Below are 17,866 nucleotides of genomic sequence, written 5' to 3'. Positions count from 1 at the left end.
GGTAGCAGGAGTCGAGCTCAGAGCACCGGTCACGTGAGGACACATAGACTGTCTTCTTAGACTATTTATTATAAAAATGCCCCCGCTAATGTCCTGGAATGAAATGTGTAAGACCGTAAGCTACACACATGCACACACACAATTTCAGAAAGAAATGCGTGTATTACCCAGCTAACACTGGAATAATGGAAAAGTAACTTTTACTCACGTGTATGCAATTTAACACGTAACGATCTGACACACCATGACGCTCCACCTCCGAGTGAACGCGGTGCCCGCTACCACGGACCAAGCAAAACACCAGGATCCGATGGGGACTGGGTTTCCAAGACAGTGAATAATTCTCGGTAACGCTCCAAACCAAAGCAGTGTGACCTCAACCGATTTATACAGTAGTTACCTTCTGAGAAGATGAGCTGTATAAAATTATGCGAAAAGTGCCTTTGTGCTTTTACACAAGTGAGGTTGTGGGCTCGGGGAGCTATTAAAGGCTTTTGGCCTGTGGGAGAGTCTGACAGACGCGAGAGCATGTATAGATTTGGGATGGGCTTTGGCTCTGCAGTGCTCTGTGCCCCACACCTAGTGCTTGTGTTCCCCCCTCACCTCTATACACCCCCCACCAGTCCCTGGGATCACTAAGAAATGCCCTCACAGATTTCCCGAGTACCAGCAAGCTGTGCCCTCCCCATAGAGCCATAGGGCCTGGTGGCTGGTGTGAGGAGGTCGGCCTTTTTGAAGTCACCATTGGAGATTGCTGAGCAGAGGGTGACATGCCGTGGTATTATGGACTGATGTCTGTGTCCCTCCAAAACTCACGTGCTGAAGCTTTACCCCACTGTGTGATAGTATTTGGAGGTGGAGCTTGGGGGATTTAGCTTAGATGAGGTCATGAGGGAGTCCCCACATCCACCCCATGATGGGATTAGTGCCCCTTTGAGAAAAGGAAAAGCCCAGAGCTCTTACTCTCTCTCACCACAAGAGAACACGGCAAGAAGGCCGCCATCAGCAAGCCAGGAACAGGGCTCTCCCCAGAACCCAACCATGCTGACACCCTGATCTTGGACTTAACACCTCTGGAACTGTGAGAAAGAAGTGTCTGTTGTTGAAGCCACTAAAGCTGTGGTATTTTGTTGAGGCAACCCGCAATGACTAAGACACCTGGCCTCCACTTCACAGGGTCGGCATGTGCTGTGTTGAGACTGAGCTGATGAGGCCAGGAGGAAGCTGCAGACTAGGTGGAGGCTACTGCACCAGTCCAGGCAAGGGAGGTTACAGGTTTGGGTCTGAGTGGCAGTGGGGAATCAGAGTCAAATAGAAGAGACTGCCGATGGAAATAGACACCCCTGTGACTCCCCAAACTGAGGTTGGACAGACTATATCCCTGTTATTCCATTTCATGGTTTCCTGATTTGTTTACTCATTTCAGGGGCCAACAAGTTGGGAGAGTTTTGTTTTCTTTTTTCCTTTCCACAGATTAGTTTTGGCAGGTGCTTTTGTTCTTCACCCAAACATGTGTTGCTGTTCCCAGAAGTGGAGATTTCTTACACACAGCAGCAAACAGAAAATGAGTTTTGTTTTCAGAAACTTGAGGTGTGACATACCAAGTGAGGTGCGATCTTCCTAGGCTGCGATTTTGTGACTGTAGCCACACCAGAACTGTCTGTCTTTGTCTGAAATTTCACCAGTGAAGACAGTTAGGGTGTTTGCTTTCTGCACTTTCAGCCCAGATGCAAACAGAAAGCATTGCTGCCGTGTGTGGCATTAGGTCCGTTTTCTAAAACTTGCTTTGGCTTGGTGAGGCTGAAAAGCTTTCCTTTGGTATCTCCAGGGCTGGTTTCAGGCTTCTTGCATTCACCTTAAAAATACTAGTTATTAAAATGTACTAGAATTATTTAAAAGACTAAACTAGAAAAAATAGAGTAAAAGAAACACTAGAGTTATAGGGGAAGATTTTCTTCAGATGTCACGTGTGTTTTCCTTTCTTACCACATGCCTCTTCCCATGGTTCCTGCTGGTGCCGACCACTGCTGTGGCCCCCTGAGTTGGATAAGTGTAGCATGATGCGTTGCCACTCGCTCACTGAGTTCTGTCATGGCGACCGAAGTAGCGTCTCTCAGATCTGACTCCTTCTCGCTGCCCTCCTTGCCAGTGCCTTAGCCAGGCTCTCAACATCCATTCCTAGGTCACCACAGGAGCTTCCGGCTGTCCTTCAGCCATCACGCTGCTGTCAGACCTGCCCTCTAATGACACCAGGGACCATGCCACACCCCTGCGGAGCTAGCCTTGTGCCGGGCAAGGCAGCGCTCCAGGTGTGGTCTGCTCAGCTGTCTGCGAGAAGTCCAGGAGGGATCCCAGGCGTCATCCACGATGGGCTGGAATTTTCAGTAGCTGGTCCTTCCCCACAGTTAGAGAAGCACCGGTTTACAGGGTCTCGTCTGACCTCCTTGGTGTACAGGCAAGGCCCTTCACCATGTGGCCCTCACCCACCCCTCCAGGCCTCAGAGACACGGGGCCTTGGCTTGTGTTCCCTCCCCATCAGCAGCCTGCAGTGTTGGACAGGCTCCTAGTCATCCTTCAGGAGCCCCTTCGGAGGCCACCTGCTTGACCCCTCAAGCTGGGTGAGTCCCTTCCTCATGTGGATTTGGGGGTACTTGTGAATTTTTGTTTATGTTTGTCTTCCCACTGAGTTCTAACTTCTTTTTTTTTAATTTATTTTTTAATTTATTTTTGAGAAAGAGCATGGGGGTGGGCAGCAGGAGAGAGAGAGGGAGAATCGTAAGCAGGCTGTTCACTCAGCCCAGAGCCCGACACGGGGCTTGATGTCATGACCCTGAGATCATGACCTGAGCTGATATCAAGAGTCAGACACTTAACTGACCGAACCTCCCAGCTGCCCCCTAAATTCTAGCTTCCCGAGGCTGGGCTCTCTAGATGGCCCCGTAAATGTCTCAGGCACCTAATGCTGACTTGGGTTCCAGAACCCTTCCCACTAAGATGTCTTTTGGAAGCCTGAGAACAGATGAGACTAGACTCTGCCCCCGTGGGATGTGTCATCTGTCACTTGGACCATTGTCACAGCAGGTTCCAGTTCCTGACCTTGAGTTTCATGCGGCTTTCATGACTTTTTGCAGTTGGTTTTCTCTCCTATCCCTGAACAGCGTGCCTGCCTGTTCCTCTGGAAGAGTCTGAGGTCTGCCTTTAGAGGTGTGACGGAAATAGAAGAAGGGAATTTTAAGAAGGAACATTTAGTTAGCAGTTCTAATCGGTCTCCTCTTTTGGAATTTTCTAGGCTTAAAACAGCAGTCTCCACACAGAGTGGCACAGATTTCAACTCTGGGGGTCTTCTCCGCAGCATTACTAGGTCTGTTTGGGGATATGATTATGAATGTTGAAGGCTATGACTGTTACTTGTGCCAGGTTTGAGAGCACTCCCGTTGCCCACGAGGGAGTTCTGTGCTGTTCTGCATCGTGAGAGGTGTTTGGGCGCAGGCAGTAGCACTGAGTCATCTTGTTCTCCTCCTTGAATTCTTTACAAGTGATTTACAGTGATTTACAAGTGATTACAGTGATCAGTGTGCACTTTGAGGTCTGAGTTACTTCTGCCGGGGGAGGGTGAGCAAGAACACAGTAGAATCAGACTGCTGGTGGAAAGGGGGGTTTTTCAGATGACTTTGGTCCCGCCACATGCTTGTCTCTGTCCGACGTGACATTTTGGTGACTTGCAGAGCTTCACCTGCAAGAAACCTCATTATGTCCTTTTCCAGTTCTGGTGAGATTTGGAATTTGAGGATCAGCTCTTGGTTAGATGCCTGCATGAAAAGGCTCTCTTTGGGGAGCCTGGGGGACTCAGTCAGTTAAGCATCTGCCTTCAGCTCAGGTCATGATCCTGGAGTCCTGGGATCGAGCCCTGCATCTGGCTTGCTGTTCAGAGGGAAGTCTGCTTCTCCCTCTACCTCTGCTCCTCCCCCCTCCTTATGTACTTTCTCTCTCAAATACATAAATAAAATCTTAAAAAATAAAATAAAATGCTCTCCTATGAAAGCTGAACTTTGAAGAGCATTTGAGACTTGCTGCCATACCCGTTGGATCTTACAAATTAATGGGAACTTGAGGTTTAGGTTACGGGAGTACTTTCCTTTGGGGACGGAAATGAGCTGCCGCTGGGGAGAAGAAGTCCCTGACTGGTTTACTGGAGTACATTGAACCTATGTGGGAGACTTACCTTTGGAGTTAGGAAGGGTGAGTGACCTTGTTTTTACTAATAATTTTTATAAGAAAGTAGAACCTTTAGCATTTTCTTGAGGAGATGCCAGTGGTTTACTGCCTTCAGACCAGCCAGCCTAGCTTCACCATCTGCTAGGATTAAATCTCCATGTCCTCTTTGCGTCCTTTTTCCACTGCATTTTTTGAACAGGAGGGTTTGCTGCTACGTTTCCCACTCCTGTTTGGTTCCAAACCAGCCCTCCTGCCGCCCTTCCAGCCGTCCTGCCTCCTGCCCCCACACCGGTGCCGGTGCAGGCCACCGGGCTGGGGTTACCGGGCCGCCCTCCTCCCTGCCCTTTGTGACTCCTTCCCTTTCTCCTTTACTTCATGCCCTGATGCCCGCCTGTCTAACCTTCCTTCAACAGACATGGAGCGCCTTTTGCTCAGAAGCCTCCAGGCAGCCCCTGGTTAGCGCCCACTGTACCACATCAGAGTTTTCACAACTTTCTGCTCCATGGCCTCGCTGCCTACTGTCTGGCCTTACTTTTGTGGCTCCTCAGAAGGAACACCTGCCGCTTGCCAAGCCTGTGTCTTCATTCCCACACATGGGGGTGATGGTTCTTCACTTATGCTGTCTGGTCATCCTCGCCCTCTGAGTCCTCCTTCTTTATGAAGTCTGTCTTCCTCGAGTACACTAGCCCTCAGTGACTTCCGTCACCCGGGAAATCCCGTGGTACATACTGTAGGTTTCAGCAGCTCATTATTCACTGTTCATGTACGTCGGCTTTATGAACTCCTTTCTATATCCCACACAGTTGGCACATGCCCAGCATTTGCTTTCGAGATGCCTGTGGTAAATCTCAACAGATGATTACCAGCAGTTGGGTTGTCACACTCTTTCTCAGAAAGGGAGGGAGGGAAGGACAAGGCTCTTAAATATTTGGTATATGAGGAGCCTTCATTTCTGACTTTTTGGTCCATAAATACCTTTCAGAAAGGCCAACCCAGAAGAGTTCAAATCATTGCTGGAGATAGTAGGAGCTGGTTTGGAGAATTTCAGATGTGCTGTGACATCTTAGTTTTACCTAGAGAAGTCATCTAGTACCTAGAGAAGTTTCTAGTCCGAGAGTAAGCCAGTTTTAAATGCCAGGTACAGTGTAGGGGTCAGCTAGATGGTTGTGCTTTGGAAAGAACGTGGTGAGGCTCATCTAGATCTAACCAGAGAAGCAGCGTGTTCCAGAAATATCAAAGCTCATCTGAGAAAGAGAAGAGAATGATCTTGTAAAGTTGCTTAAGCTCCAATCAAATGGGCAACCTGTTCTTGTGGCATCCGTAATCAAAGGAGCCCATTCCTTCCTACGTGGAAGAAAGTCTGCCCAGAGCTACCTCTAGGGAGAGGCTGGCGGACCTGAGGTCTGGTTTGAGACACTTATGTAAATTTTGGTTGACTTCATCAGAGACATTTTTCGGTTTTGCTGACTAATCACCCCCTCTGTGTTCCCACACCCTCGCCAGTTCTGCTAGGCGTGTGTTAGGGAAGTGTGCTATGCTGCTAACCAGGTCCTCCTAGCCCTCCTAAACTGAACCCTGCTTCACTTTAGAAAGGGAAGGTTTAGGGCCTCTGGCTGGCTAAGTCAGTAGGGATCTCAGGATCCTGAGTTCGAGTCCCATGTTGAGTACAGATATTACTTAAAAAAAAAAAAAAATAAAAGTGAAGGTTTGTATTATAGGTGAATGCAGGAAAAACAGGTGTCTCTTCTGAACATACCAGAAAGGCTTTCCTTAAATGGCTTCTTTTTTTAAAGTTCTCTTTAAAAATTTTTTTCATTTTATAAAAACTTCAACACACAAAAGTGTAGACCAGTATCATGAAATCCTCGTGCAGCCAGTGCCCACCATCAGGGGCTGTCAGCACATGGCAGGCCTCAGTTCCTTCCTTCTTTTTTTTTTTTTTTTTTAAGATTTTATTTATTTATTTGACAGGCAGAGATTACAAGTAGGCAGAGAGGCAGGCAGAGAGAGAGAGGAGGAAACAGGCTCCCCGCTGAGCAGAGAGCCCGATGCGGGGCTCCATCCCAGAACTCTGGGATCATGACCTGAGCCGAAGGCAGAGGCTTTAACCCACTGAGCCACCCAGGCGCCCCTCAGTTCCTTCCTTCTGTAGCAAACACCAGGTCATTTTTTTCCCCATACATTTAAATAATTTTAAAATGTGAGTGAACATGGGGCACCTGGGTGGCTCAGTCAGTTAAGCGCCTTTGGCTCAGGTCATGATCCTAGGCTCCTGGGCTCAAGCCCCACTTTGGGCTCCGTGTTGGGCTCCTTGTGCAGTGGGGAGCCTGCTTCTCCCTCTCCCTGCTGCTTGCCCTGATTGTGTGCTCGCTCTCTCTCTCTCTCTCTCTCTCTGTCAAATAAGTAAAATCTCAAATGTGAGTGAACAAACAATGGTGTGTGGCAGCTCTCTTTAGCTTTTATTGCATAGGTTTCTGTGTGGAAAAGTCCTTTTCATTTGGAAAAATGAAATTGGAATGACTCTATCCCACATACAGTATTGAATATCCTAAATTCCTGACTCCCTTTCATTCTGCAAACAGCATCGTCTACTAAGTACGAGGGAACAGAGGCCCCCTTGGCAGTTACCTCAGACGTCACTCTGATTACTCATTAAACTGTACATAAGGTTTATGTACTTTTCCATGTATATTTCACAGAATACAACATAGATGGGCTCTGTCCTTCAACCTGCTGAAAATCCAGCCTCGTGATATCTGAGACCCAGAAGGGTCGCCTATGCCTGGGGCGGGGGGATGATCCGTGCCTCCTAAGAAGATACCAAGTGCAGTGGGCGGTCATTTTCTGGTCTCCTGGAGCGCAGAGACCAACGCAAAAGCGTGGGGGCATTCAGGAAAGAGACGTGATTGAAAAAGAAGCCTGGAGAAGAATTGGGCCCAGATTTTGCAGAACCCTGAATGCCTAGGCCTCTGGTTCCCAAGCTGTGCTTAGGGGCCCTGGGTGCCACAGTATATTCACAAAAGACATTGCACCTTGTTCTAAATTTTTTGTTTTTGAAGATTTTATTTATTTATTTGACAGAGACAGCCAAAGAGGGAACACAAGCAGGGGGAGTAGCAGGCAGAGGGAGAAGCAGGCTCCCCGCTGAGCAGGATGCCCAATGTGGGGCTCCATCCCAGGACTGTGGGACCATGACCTGAGCCGGAGGCAGACACTTAACTGACTGAGCCACCCAGGTGCCCCTTGTTTTAAATATTTGAGAGAAGCCTAGCGGTACTCAACAAGTGTCAGATACCACACTCAAGGCAGTTTCTAGTTTCAACATTAGGTTGTGTTCCTTTCCTTTCAACAGTGTATCTTTGCAAAGCTCAATTTTTGGTGGTTGCTGTGATAAAATTAAAATACCACATGATAATCAATGTGGAATGGTAACGAGGGGGGCCAGTGTCTAATCTGATTATAAGGTTTGGGATATCTTATGGCACCCAGCAAGCACACATCCCATTAGTAAGTAATTATGGTTAAGAATGAAATAAATGGTTTTCTTTCCATTTATGTGTTTTCCTTTTTTTCACGTGGCTTCTGAGTTGCTAGTCCCTATATACCTAGGTCGTGTAGAACTATTTAATAAATGGAACTGTAAAGTATGGCCTAGGGCCCTCTGAAGAAATTACTGAGACACGAAGGGCGCCGTGAACCAAGAAAGTTTGGGATCTTCTGACTTGAGCCACAGAGATGGAAAGTATTCACTAGGCAGAGGGGGGACCATCGTAGGGTTTTTTGTGGAGGAAAGACGTGAACGAATTTGCCTTTGTCAAGCCCTTGCAGGCGGTAGGTAGAATGCACGTCTGAAAGCTAGAGACCCCAGATGGGGGGCTGGTTAGGAGACTGCTGGGGAGACCCAGTGAGAAATGGTGGCTGCCTAGTTTGCAGATCTTGAGAAATGTTTACTGGACTGAATCTTAACACAGCTAGGATCTAATTGAATGGGAGTGGGTTAGAATTAAGGGGAGAGTCAAGTATACAGACACTTACCCTCTGCTGGTGGGAACCTAAAATAGCGCAACCACTTCGAAGAGCTGTTTGACGGCTCCTTGTCAAGTCAGATGTAAACCAGCATGGCTCCACGTTCCAGGTATTTTCCCAACAGAAGTGAAAACCCAACAAACACTTGCACACAGATGTTCCTAACAGCTTTAGTCATGTTTTTCCAGCCCCAAACTGGAATAACCCAGTGTCCCTCAGCAGATCAGTAAACAAATCGTGGCACATCCACGCAGTGGGACAGTACTTAGCACTATAAAAGCACTGTGACAACGTGCAACAGCATAGCTGAATTTCAAAAAAAACAGATGCAGAGAGAAGGAACCCAGACACTCAAGAGAACCTAACGGGGGAACTGCATTCGTACAATTTTAGAACAAACACGACGAATCCATTGGTGGTTATGGAGTGGGAGTTGGGGATTTTGAAGGTGGGGATAGCGAAGCGTGAGAAAATGCTTTGGGGTTACGGAAACATCGTAGGGTGTGAGGGTGGTTACATGGATGTGTGCGTTTCTCGGATTGTACACCTGAAAGGAGGGAAAGGAGTAGGAGAGAAAGGAGAGCCCAGAGGTTGGGTGTGTTGTGGGCTGGGGAGGAAGAAGTTAGCCAGAGGAGGACCAGAAGATCCTTGGAGACATGGTAACCGCCTGCGGGCTAGAAGGAAAGAGTGAAATTGGGCAAACTTGAGGAGAAGGGCGGGAAGTTTGGGAGCGCTCACTCTGCCCGCGCTTACGCCCCCTGTGCCGCAGAAGGCAGAGTCAGGTGTGCAGAGGAGGAGAACTTGAGGCAAGGAGTGCAGGTTTGAAATATTAGCTGGGAGGAAGAGGGAACAGAGGCCAACCAGGAAGTAGATAAGCGCATCTCTTAGGACTTGGGGCCCAGCTGGAGAATGCTTTCTCCAAGAGTGATTTAGTGTTTTCTTCAGCAGCACTCAGAGCCTGGGTATGGAGGAAAGGGGATGGCTGGGTAGCTTTTGGGTTGAGGAGTGGTAGAACCTAGTTACTGGATTATTAAAAGTCATTAAGGATGGATGTCCAGACTGGGCAGGAAGAGAGGCAGGAAGGAAACGAACCCGAACTGATTGTTCCAATCAGTCCTCTGTGCCAGGCACCGTTTTAGGTGTTGGGGATATGGCAGACAACAAAAAGTTAATCAGTGGCTAGAGTCGATGTTTCTTAAAAAATAAGTTAAATATGCTGTACTTCAGAGGTGGTTTAAGTGTCGTGGAGAAAAATCAAGTAGGGAAGAGGTGTAGGGGATCCCTGAGGGATAGGAGGTGGTCAAGGAAGACCCCCCCCGAGATGGTGATATTTGATCAAAGATGTGGGCAGAGGCGGCAGCAAATGCAAAGTCCCTGAGGCAGGAGCAGGCTAGACAGTATTTGAGGACTATGAAGAGCTCGGCTGGAATAAGCAAGGAGGAAATAGCGAGAAAGCGTTAGAGGTTGGGAGGGTGGGATTGTGTGGGATTTATAGGCCACTGGGTGACCACTGGCCCTTATGATTGAAATGGAAACCACCAAAAGATTTTGAGTGGTAGAGAAGGATAATCTGACTTCTGTCCTTACAAGCATCACCACTCTCAAGGCACAGACTTTAAGTCTTAACAAACACTCCATCCTTATTTAATCCTAGAGAGATGCCTTATGGGTTATTGGTGTTATTACATATTTTTTTCTTCATTGATGAGGAAATTCAGGCCCAAAGAGATTAAGTAATTCTGCTGAGGTCACTCAGCTGGTAATTGGCAGAGTTAGGACTTCAGTATAGACTCATCTGATTCCAAAGGCCACATAGAGCAGAAAAAAAGGAGCACTTAAAAGGGAAGGGGTTCTGATGACAGAGGGATACTGGGCATAGGAAACAAAATGATGATTGTTACAGATATAGACCTTAGGGTTTGGCAGCTGACAGGATGTGTTGGGGAAGAAACAAGTGTCAACAGTGTCATTTGGATCCTGCCTATCTTCTAAGAGAATAGTGGTACTGTTAACGAAACAGTCAAGAGTAGAAGTAGGTTTGAATTAAAAGATGGAAGGCATGACTTTGGGCAGGTGGTGGCTGAGGTGCTGGTAGGAAGTAGTGGAAATGTCCGGTTGATCCAGAAAGAAGAGCTCAGAAGATGATGGGGACCTGAAATCTCCCATTGTGGTTATGGTTGAAGCTTCGGGGAAGCATGTGCTCCCTGAGATACCTCAAGGGACAACCTGGAAATGTCTATTCCTGTGGGAGGGAGGAGGGGGGCAGAAGTCAGGCTGTGCTGAGGTACGAGACTCAAGGGGCAGGGCAAGCCATAGAACGGGAAGTGGCCGTGGAGGGGCTGCCTCCTAGTGGGTGGCAGAGCAGCAGGTGCATGCGGTGGCCAGAATCGAGAAGCTGCAGAAACGGTAGAGCTGTTGGTGCTCCTGGATGGAACCGCTAAGACCCATAGCTCGGAAGGGGAGCAAGGTCAAGAGTGCACGTGTGGCCCAGGACAGAGGGAGAGGGCATGAGGCTTCAGAGAGGACAGGAAGGAGAATAAAACCAGAAAAACTATTCATGGAAAGATAAAAATCCATGTCTTGTGGAGATACAAATGTTTCCGTTTTCACCTTTGTGAACTTGGGCAAAGGAAGGGTGTGACCATCTGTTATGCGGCATTTCTGTCCCTGGTTCAAAAGGAGGCTTCAGTGAGCACAACAGTAGCAATGAGGTCACCCAACCTCATCCGGGTCTCTGGGTGTAAAGATTATGTCATTTCAAGTCTGAGCTGGACCCCCTACGGAAGGGGGTCCCGTCCCGTGGCTGCTCCCTGGCAGGGAGCAAGTTCATGTCTGCCCCTCCTCCAGCCTTACCTGTACCTCGATTAACACCTGTTTTCATACTTGCACAGGAACCTCCCCCGCTCCCCGCACCACCCCTTTTTTCCCTTCTGAAAGTAAAACAGCTTTGTGGGACGCCTTTTATCCTTATCGGTCTCCATATAGATAGAGTGGCTTATTTTGTAGCAGTGTTTGTTTATAGCCTTATAGTTAGGCCAGCTTTCTTTTCACATGGCTGAATTTTTTTTTTTTTTTTTTTTTAAAGCAAGAATCTTGCCTGATACCAGTTCTCATTATTAAATAAAAACAACCACTTTTCCACCTTAGGCTTTCATTGCACATTTTCAGATGATGCTGTTTGCTTTTATTTTGCTGGCTTTCCAAGCTTTTTTTTTTTTTTTTTTTAAATCTCTAACCTATTATGTTAGGGAGAATTTCAAGCATATGGAGAAGGAATAGCAAAATAACTCCCCAGTGTTGCCACGGTTGTCTTTAACTTTTTTTTTTTAAGATTATTTATTTATTTATTTGACGGACAGAGATCACAAGTAGGCAGTGAGGCAGGTGGAGAGAGAGAGGAGGAAGCAGGCTCCTGGCTGAGCAGAGAGCCCGATGTGGGGGCTCGATCCCAGAACCCTGGGATCATGACCTGAGCTGAAGGCAGAGGCTTTAACCCACTGAGCCACCCAGATACCCCTCGTCTTTAATATTTATCAGTAGGCTTCCATTTTTCGTTTTATCTGCACGTGCATATGTTTTTTTTTTCCCTGTAGTACTTAAAGATTTTTATTTATGTATTTGAGAGAGAGAGAGAGAGAGAGAGAACGTTCACACAGGTTTGGGGGGGGCGGTCTCCACACTGAACACAGCGCTTGATCTCATGATCCTGAGTTTAAGACCTAAGCTGCAATCAAGAGTTGGACGCCTAACCGACTGAGCCACCCCGACACCCCTTTTTTTCTGTAATATTTTAATATTCATAGATGCAAATGATTCTTTAAGAAAACAAAAATGTAGGGTGTAGGTCATGGCTGGCCCTCAGAAGCCAAGCAGCACTTTTTTCACCTGTGGGAGTTGACTTAATGGGGGTGCTGTGACCTGGCTTCCAGCTCTGCCCATGTTCACTCCAGGGACTGCATTTTATGTGGATGGGAACGCTAAGATGACCAGAAGCTCCTCCTACTGGAGCTCTTCTCCTCCTAAGCCTACCATTGTAGAAGCACAGTTCTTAACACACCTGGAGAGCTGTCCCACTGCTCCTTCCCTGGCTCCTCCCAGTGGCCTTTGTCTTCACTGGAACCCGTCAGGTATAGGACACGTTTTGGGACTTCAGTCCTCAGTGTCAGGTGGCCAGCGGATGAGCTCTAGAAAACTGGGGAGATCTGCCCCCAAGGACAGGTCCCCAAGCATGAGCAAGGGTGGTCCCGCAAAGATAACCCGGTGACCAGGACTCGAGATCCTGTCAGTCTCCGGGTCTTGTTTCTGGGGAAGTGCGAGAATTTGGCCGCATCTTCTTCGGCTGTTTTTATCTGTGGTACCTTGAAGCAGCCAAAATGTACAACCCAAAAAGCTGCCCTCTGGCCGCTGTGTTTCCCTGGCGCCATGGCATTGTCGCTTCCCCGGTTTGGGTGGGGGGCGCAGGGCTGTGGCTGCACCTCCCCTCTGTCAGGGGGTGGGGGGGGGTGACCTGTCTCTTGTTTCCTGTGTCTTGCGTCAGTCTGTTTGTGAACATGTGCCCGCAGGTGATTAATGGGAACGGTAAACAGACGCTTCCTAACTGAAAGTTCCTCCTGTTTCCTAAGATGTTTCTGGTGTAATGAATTGTTTGTTTGCAGCCCACAGACCACATGTGCTGTGTGTGCTTCTGTCCCTGCGAACACCGTGTGTGCTTTCATGTGGGAGCTGGGCTTGTAAAGTCAACAGATGATAAGGCTTGAAAGAGTTTTCTTCATCTGAGAATGCCAGGGGGGGCTGGGGAATCAGCGGCACAGCCTGGGGAGCCTGGCACTCTGCATCCAAAACCCCATGACAATATGTGCTGTCCTCATGCCCCATCCCCCACTCCCCCACCCCTGACTTTGAGGTTGTGGATGGTGTGGCTGTATAGCCCGGGGTGGGGAAGGGAGCATTTTTAACAGGAAGGCATTTTTAAAATTTTTTGCCTTTCCATCATTTTTTTTTTCCTATGTGCATTGAAGATTTTCTCCTCAGCTGCATTACTACTCTGTATACATTATCTTTTCTCCTGACCATCACAGTATAAAGAGTTACACGTTTTTAAAATTGTATAAGCCCTTTTAGAAGCCTTTATTTTCTGCCAAGTGGACATTCCCTAACTGAACCATATTATTGAATAATTAATTCATTTGTAATGCTATTGTGAGCATCTTTGTACACAAAGCATTTTCTGTGTTTTATATTACATTTAAACTAGATTTTGTAGAAATGAAATGTATGGATCAAAGGGAATCAAGGGGAACGAGCACTTGGAGGCTGTAAGATTGTCATATTGATCCCCCAGTGGGGTGTATCCGTTTGCCACCAACCAGATTCTCATCAACAGGAAAATTTATTCTTAAGCCACAGTGTTGTTTTTCTGAATGGGAGTTCCTAGTACCTCTACAGCAATCTGTGACAAGGTGATGGTTTAGGTTTTAAAAGGCCTTGGTGTGTCAGAGAGTGACACTGTGACTCATTGTCCACTGTGGGTTGCGACTGGTTCTTCCTTCACTGTCCATCTCTCAAGTTATGTGCTCATTTTTTTAAAAATACTTATTTATTTTAGAGAGTGGGGGAAGGGCAGAGGGAGAGAGAGAGAGAGAATCCTCAAGCAGACTCTGTGCTGAGCGTGGAACATGATGTGGAGCTTGATCTCATCACCCTGAGGTCATGTCCTGAGCAGAAATTAAGACTAAGCCACCCAGGTGTCCCCATGTACGCATTTCTTGGCATCAGTTCCATTCTGCTATGTTCTCTATCCAGTCTCAGGGACAGTCTGTGTCTTTGGGTGTGTGCTTTCTTTTTCTTTCTTCTTTCTTTTTTTTTTTTTAAAGATTTATTTATTTGAGAGAGAGAGAGCAAGTACATGAGGGGGGTTAAGAGCAGAGGGAGAGAGGCTGACTCCCTGATGAGCAGGGAGCCTGACATGGGGCTCAATTCCAGGACGCTGGGATCATGACCTGAGCCGAAAGCAGATGCTTAACACGGAGCCACCCATGTGCCCCTGGGTGTGTGTTTTGTAAAGTGCCTTCATGTACATATCTGGTAAATTTAAGGTTTTGATACCATTTGTGAATCTTTCCTGGGGACCTCTTAGAATCTGATATTTTAGAGTCTGATGATGCCTTTGTTGTTGTTTTGCACAGATCCAGTTCTGCAAGTTCCAACACATGTGGAAGAGTAAGTCTTCTGATTTGCTTCAGTACTTCCCCTTTAATGCGTTTTAAAAAAACTATTCCATCAATATTTAGGAAGCTAGTCGCTGGGAGTGCATATATGCATACACTTGAGGTATAACGAGAATGATGGGGACAGGAAGTCTTACAGGTGCTATGGTCTCTGTTGAGTGGTCTGTTCCTTGGGGGAAGGAGATAGTGATATTAAAAAGGCTTCCTTGAGATGAAACTTGAGTTTTTTGCTTAAGCTGCCAAAGTCCTGCCAGAGGGTTTAGATCTCTCCCTCTTCACTGTTATACCATGGAGAGGAAACACGAACGTGACCTGCTACTAGAGTGCGTGCTGTGGCACCTGTCAGAGCTCAAATGTTGGAGGCATCCTAAGCACAGAAAAGATTCAGCAAGGGGTTTCTGAGTGCCTAGTCCTAGTTCAGACTTCACCAGGTTAACCTTACCAAAGACTATGGAAAGCCACGGACTAGAGACCCTCATCCCTTTCCTTGGCAGGTTCTCTCTGATGTCAGACTTTCCGAGTCTGCTTTTATTGCCTCCAGTTTAAAAATAAATGTTTGTTGAACACTAAGGTAGATTTTTCCTACCTGTTTACATACTGTTCCATGCTATTAAATATTAATTGTTGGCGTTCTATACACAATTGATTTAGAAACTGAAAAGCAGACTTAATGGGTTCTTTTTCACTTCATCATTATCACCTGGAGCACTTTGACCAAATGATGATTTACTCTTCTATGGTTTTTTACTTTTTTTCTTTCTTGCAGGTTGCTTTTTTTCTGCTCAAGTATAGCCTATCACCATAGGGATATTTTATTTGTGGCTAAAAGTAAAAGAGCGGTGGGTGGAATTGTCTTTGACACACACATGTCCCCCTTCCCCCAATCGTGACTTTGCATGGCTTTGGGATGTTGTTCTGTGCCCTGGGCTATAATTTATCACTGATACTTACTGCTCAATCTCTAGGCCTGCCTTCCTCCCAGATCCCAATGACGGCAGCCTGTATACGCTTGGAGGCAAGAATAATGAAGGCCTGACGGTGAGTGTATTTAGTTTCTTTGTGTACTTCCAGGTTCCAGACCAGTGGTCCTCAACTGTTGCCCATTGAGATCACCTGAGAGCTTAAAAAAAATCCCTGGAGACTGTGATTTGTGTGGTCTGGGGTGAGATCTGGGCATCAATATCTTTTTATTTTTTAAAGCTTCTTAAATGAACTTTTAATTTTTTATTCTTATAAGATTTTATCTATTTATTTGAGAGAGAGCAGGAGCAGGATGGAAGAGCAGATGGAGAGGGAGAAGCAGGCTCCCCACTGAGCAGGGAGCCCAGTGGGGAGTTTGATGTGGGGCTCGATCCCAGGACTCTAGGATCATGACCAGAGCCGAAGGCAGACACTTAACCACTGAGCCACCCAGGTGCCCCCCCAAATGAGCTTTTACATGCCAGAATTCAGAAACACTGACCTGGACCAGCAGGTTCCCATGGGCCAGCCAGCATGCTGGAGAGGTATGAGACTCCCTTTAGCAGCAGGATTTGCTCTAACTAGCGATTCTCAAATTGGAGGTTTAAAGCATTGTTTACCCCCACCCACCCCAGCGAATGTCCCCTTCCGGCACAGGGAGCTGGTGAGATTCCATTCTCATCCCATCTTCATTTGAGAATCTAGACCGGTGGTTCTTAGCCTTAGCTACACATTGTAATAACCTGGAGCACTCTTTAAAAAAAAAAAAAAAATCTGTACCCCAGTCCCAAAAGTTTCTGTTTAATTGATCTAAGTCATCAGCAATTTTTAAAAGTTCCCCGGATAAGAGAATTTAGAAACAGGCCCACACATATGGTCACCTGATTTATGAAAAGGGTGACACTGCAGGGCAGTAGGGGAAAGGTGGTCTTTGAATAAATGGCATGGGTCAGCTGCGATGTCCGTGAAAAAGTATCTTAACTCCTGCCTCACGTGAGTGAGACAGGACACATGAGACTCTGTTTCAGAGAGATGGCGTAATGAAGTGTGAAATGTGGAATAAAACTTTTAAGAAAAAAACATAGTGGAACATCTTCACAACCTTAAAGTAGGAAAAGATTTCCTTCTTTCTTTTTTTTTTTTTTTTCAGTTGGCTCCATGCCAAATTTGGCGTTCAGTGCAGGGTTTGAACTCCAAAACTGTGAGATCAAGATCTGAGACAACACTAAGAGTTGGACACTTAACCAACTGAGCCACCCAGGTGCACCAGAGAAGATTTCTTAAATAGAATGAGATAAACAAAACAGAAACACCCCACACTAACCATAAAGGGAAAATATATATATATGATTATATTAAAATTAAGAGTTTTTCTTCCTTAAGAGACACCGTTAAGAGAGGCAGGCCACGCTGTACCCAGCAATACACATATGACACCAACAAAGGATTCATATTCAGAATATGTAAATAACTATGGATTATTAGAAAGAGAACCTAATAGAGAAATAGCAGAAGAGGTTATCCAAATGGTCATTTAAACATATGAAAAGATACTCAGCTTCATTAATCATTAGGGAAATGCAAATAAAAATCACAATGTCCCACTACTAAAATGAGAGAAATAGATAAAACAGGGGTTGGGGGAGGAGTAGTGAAACAACCAGAGCTCCTGGGCACTGCTGGAGAAGGGCCACTTGGTATATCCAGTTTGGAAACTGTTTGGCAGAATCTGTAAAGCCTTATGACCCAGTCCTCCTTCCCAGGCTATTATGTACCCAACAGAAACACCTGTGAGCATTCGCCAAACAGGTACCCAGAGTTACTGCAGCATTTCTGAAAATAACCAAGAAGTGAAAACTGCCCAGACAGCATCACTAGTAGACAGGATAAAGAAATCATGGAACAGTGATACAATGAAATAGTCTGCATCAGCGAGAACCAACAGTCTGTGAGTCTACACGGCAGCATGGAGAAACCTCACCGATCTGAGGTTGGACAAAAGATGACAAACAAGAAAGGTTGCACACTCAGTGATTCATTTATATAAAGCTCAAAGACAGGAAAAACTAGTCTATGCTGTTTTGAAGTTAGGATAATGATTACCCTGGAAGATTAGGATTGGAAGAGAAGGCAAGAGGAGGAATTTCGGAGCTCTGGAAATGTCCTGCTGCTTCATGTACATTCTGGCTACGTGGGTTGGTTCACTTCGTGCCGTTGCACTGAGCTGAGGTGTACAATTCCGGGTGCCATTTGTGTCCTGCTTCAATAGAAAGTTTTTTTCTAAGAAAGTCTCCCAAGTGGTTCTAATGTGCAGGTTGAGAACCAGTGGTCTAGACTGTAAGTGGCTGTGAGCTCTAATTGGGATATTTTAACCTCATCTTCTGAATAGCCAGGACTGGAGCGAATGAGAGGAAGGCAAGACTTGCGTCCAGATGTGT

General features: G+C 46.5%; 1 protein-coding gene across 1 annotated transcript in view; it reads left to right on the top strand.

The window, feature by feature from the left end:
- ERN1 (endoplasmic reticulum to nucleus signaling 1) overlaps nucleotides 1-17,866 on the top strand; it is a 77,559-nt gene that overhangs the window by 29,302 nt on the left and 30,391 nt on the right. The window contains exons 3-4 of the mRNA XM_032321700.1: nucleotides 14,427-14,460; nucleotides 15,434-15,506. Coding sequence (XP_032177591.1) covers nucleotides 14,427-14,460; nucleotides 15,434-15,506 — 107 coding nt within the window. The remainder of the gene's footprint in view (nucleotides 1-14,426; nucleotides 14,461-15,433; nucleotides 15,507-17,866) is intronic.

Source organism: Mustela erminea, chromosome 18 (genome assembly GCF_009829155.1).
Source record: "Mustela erminea isolate mMusErm1 chromosome 18, mMusErm1.Pri, whole genome shotgun sequence".
NCBI classification, from domain to species: Eukaryota; Metazoa; Chordata; class Mammalia; order Carnivora; family Mustelidae; genus Mustela; species Mustela erminea.
The sequence above is the reverse complement of the archived record's forward strand: the minus strand, read 5'-3'. Positions and strand labels throughout refer to the sequence as shown.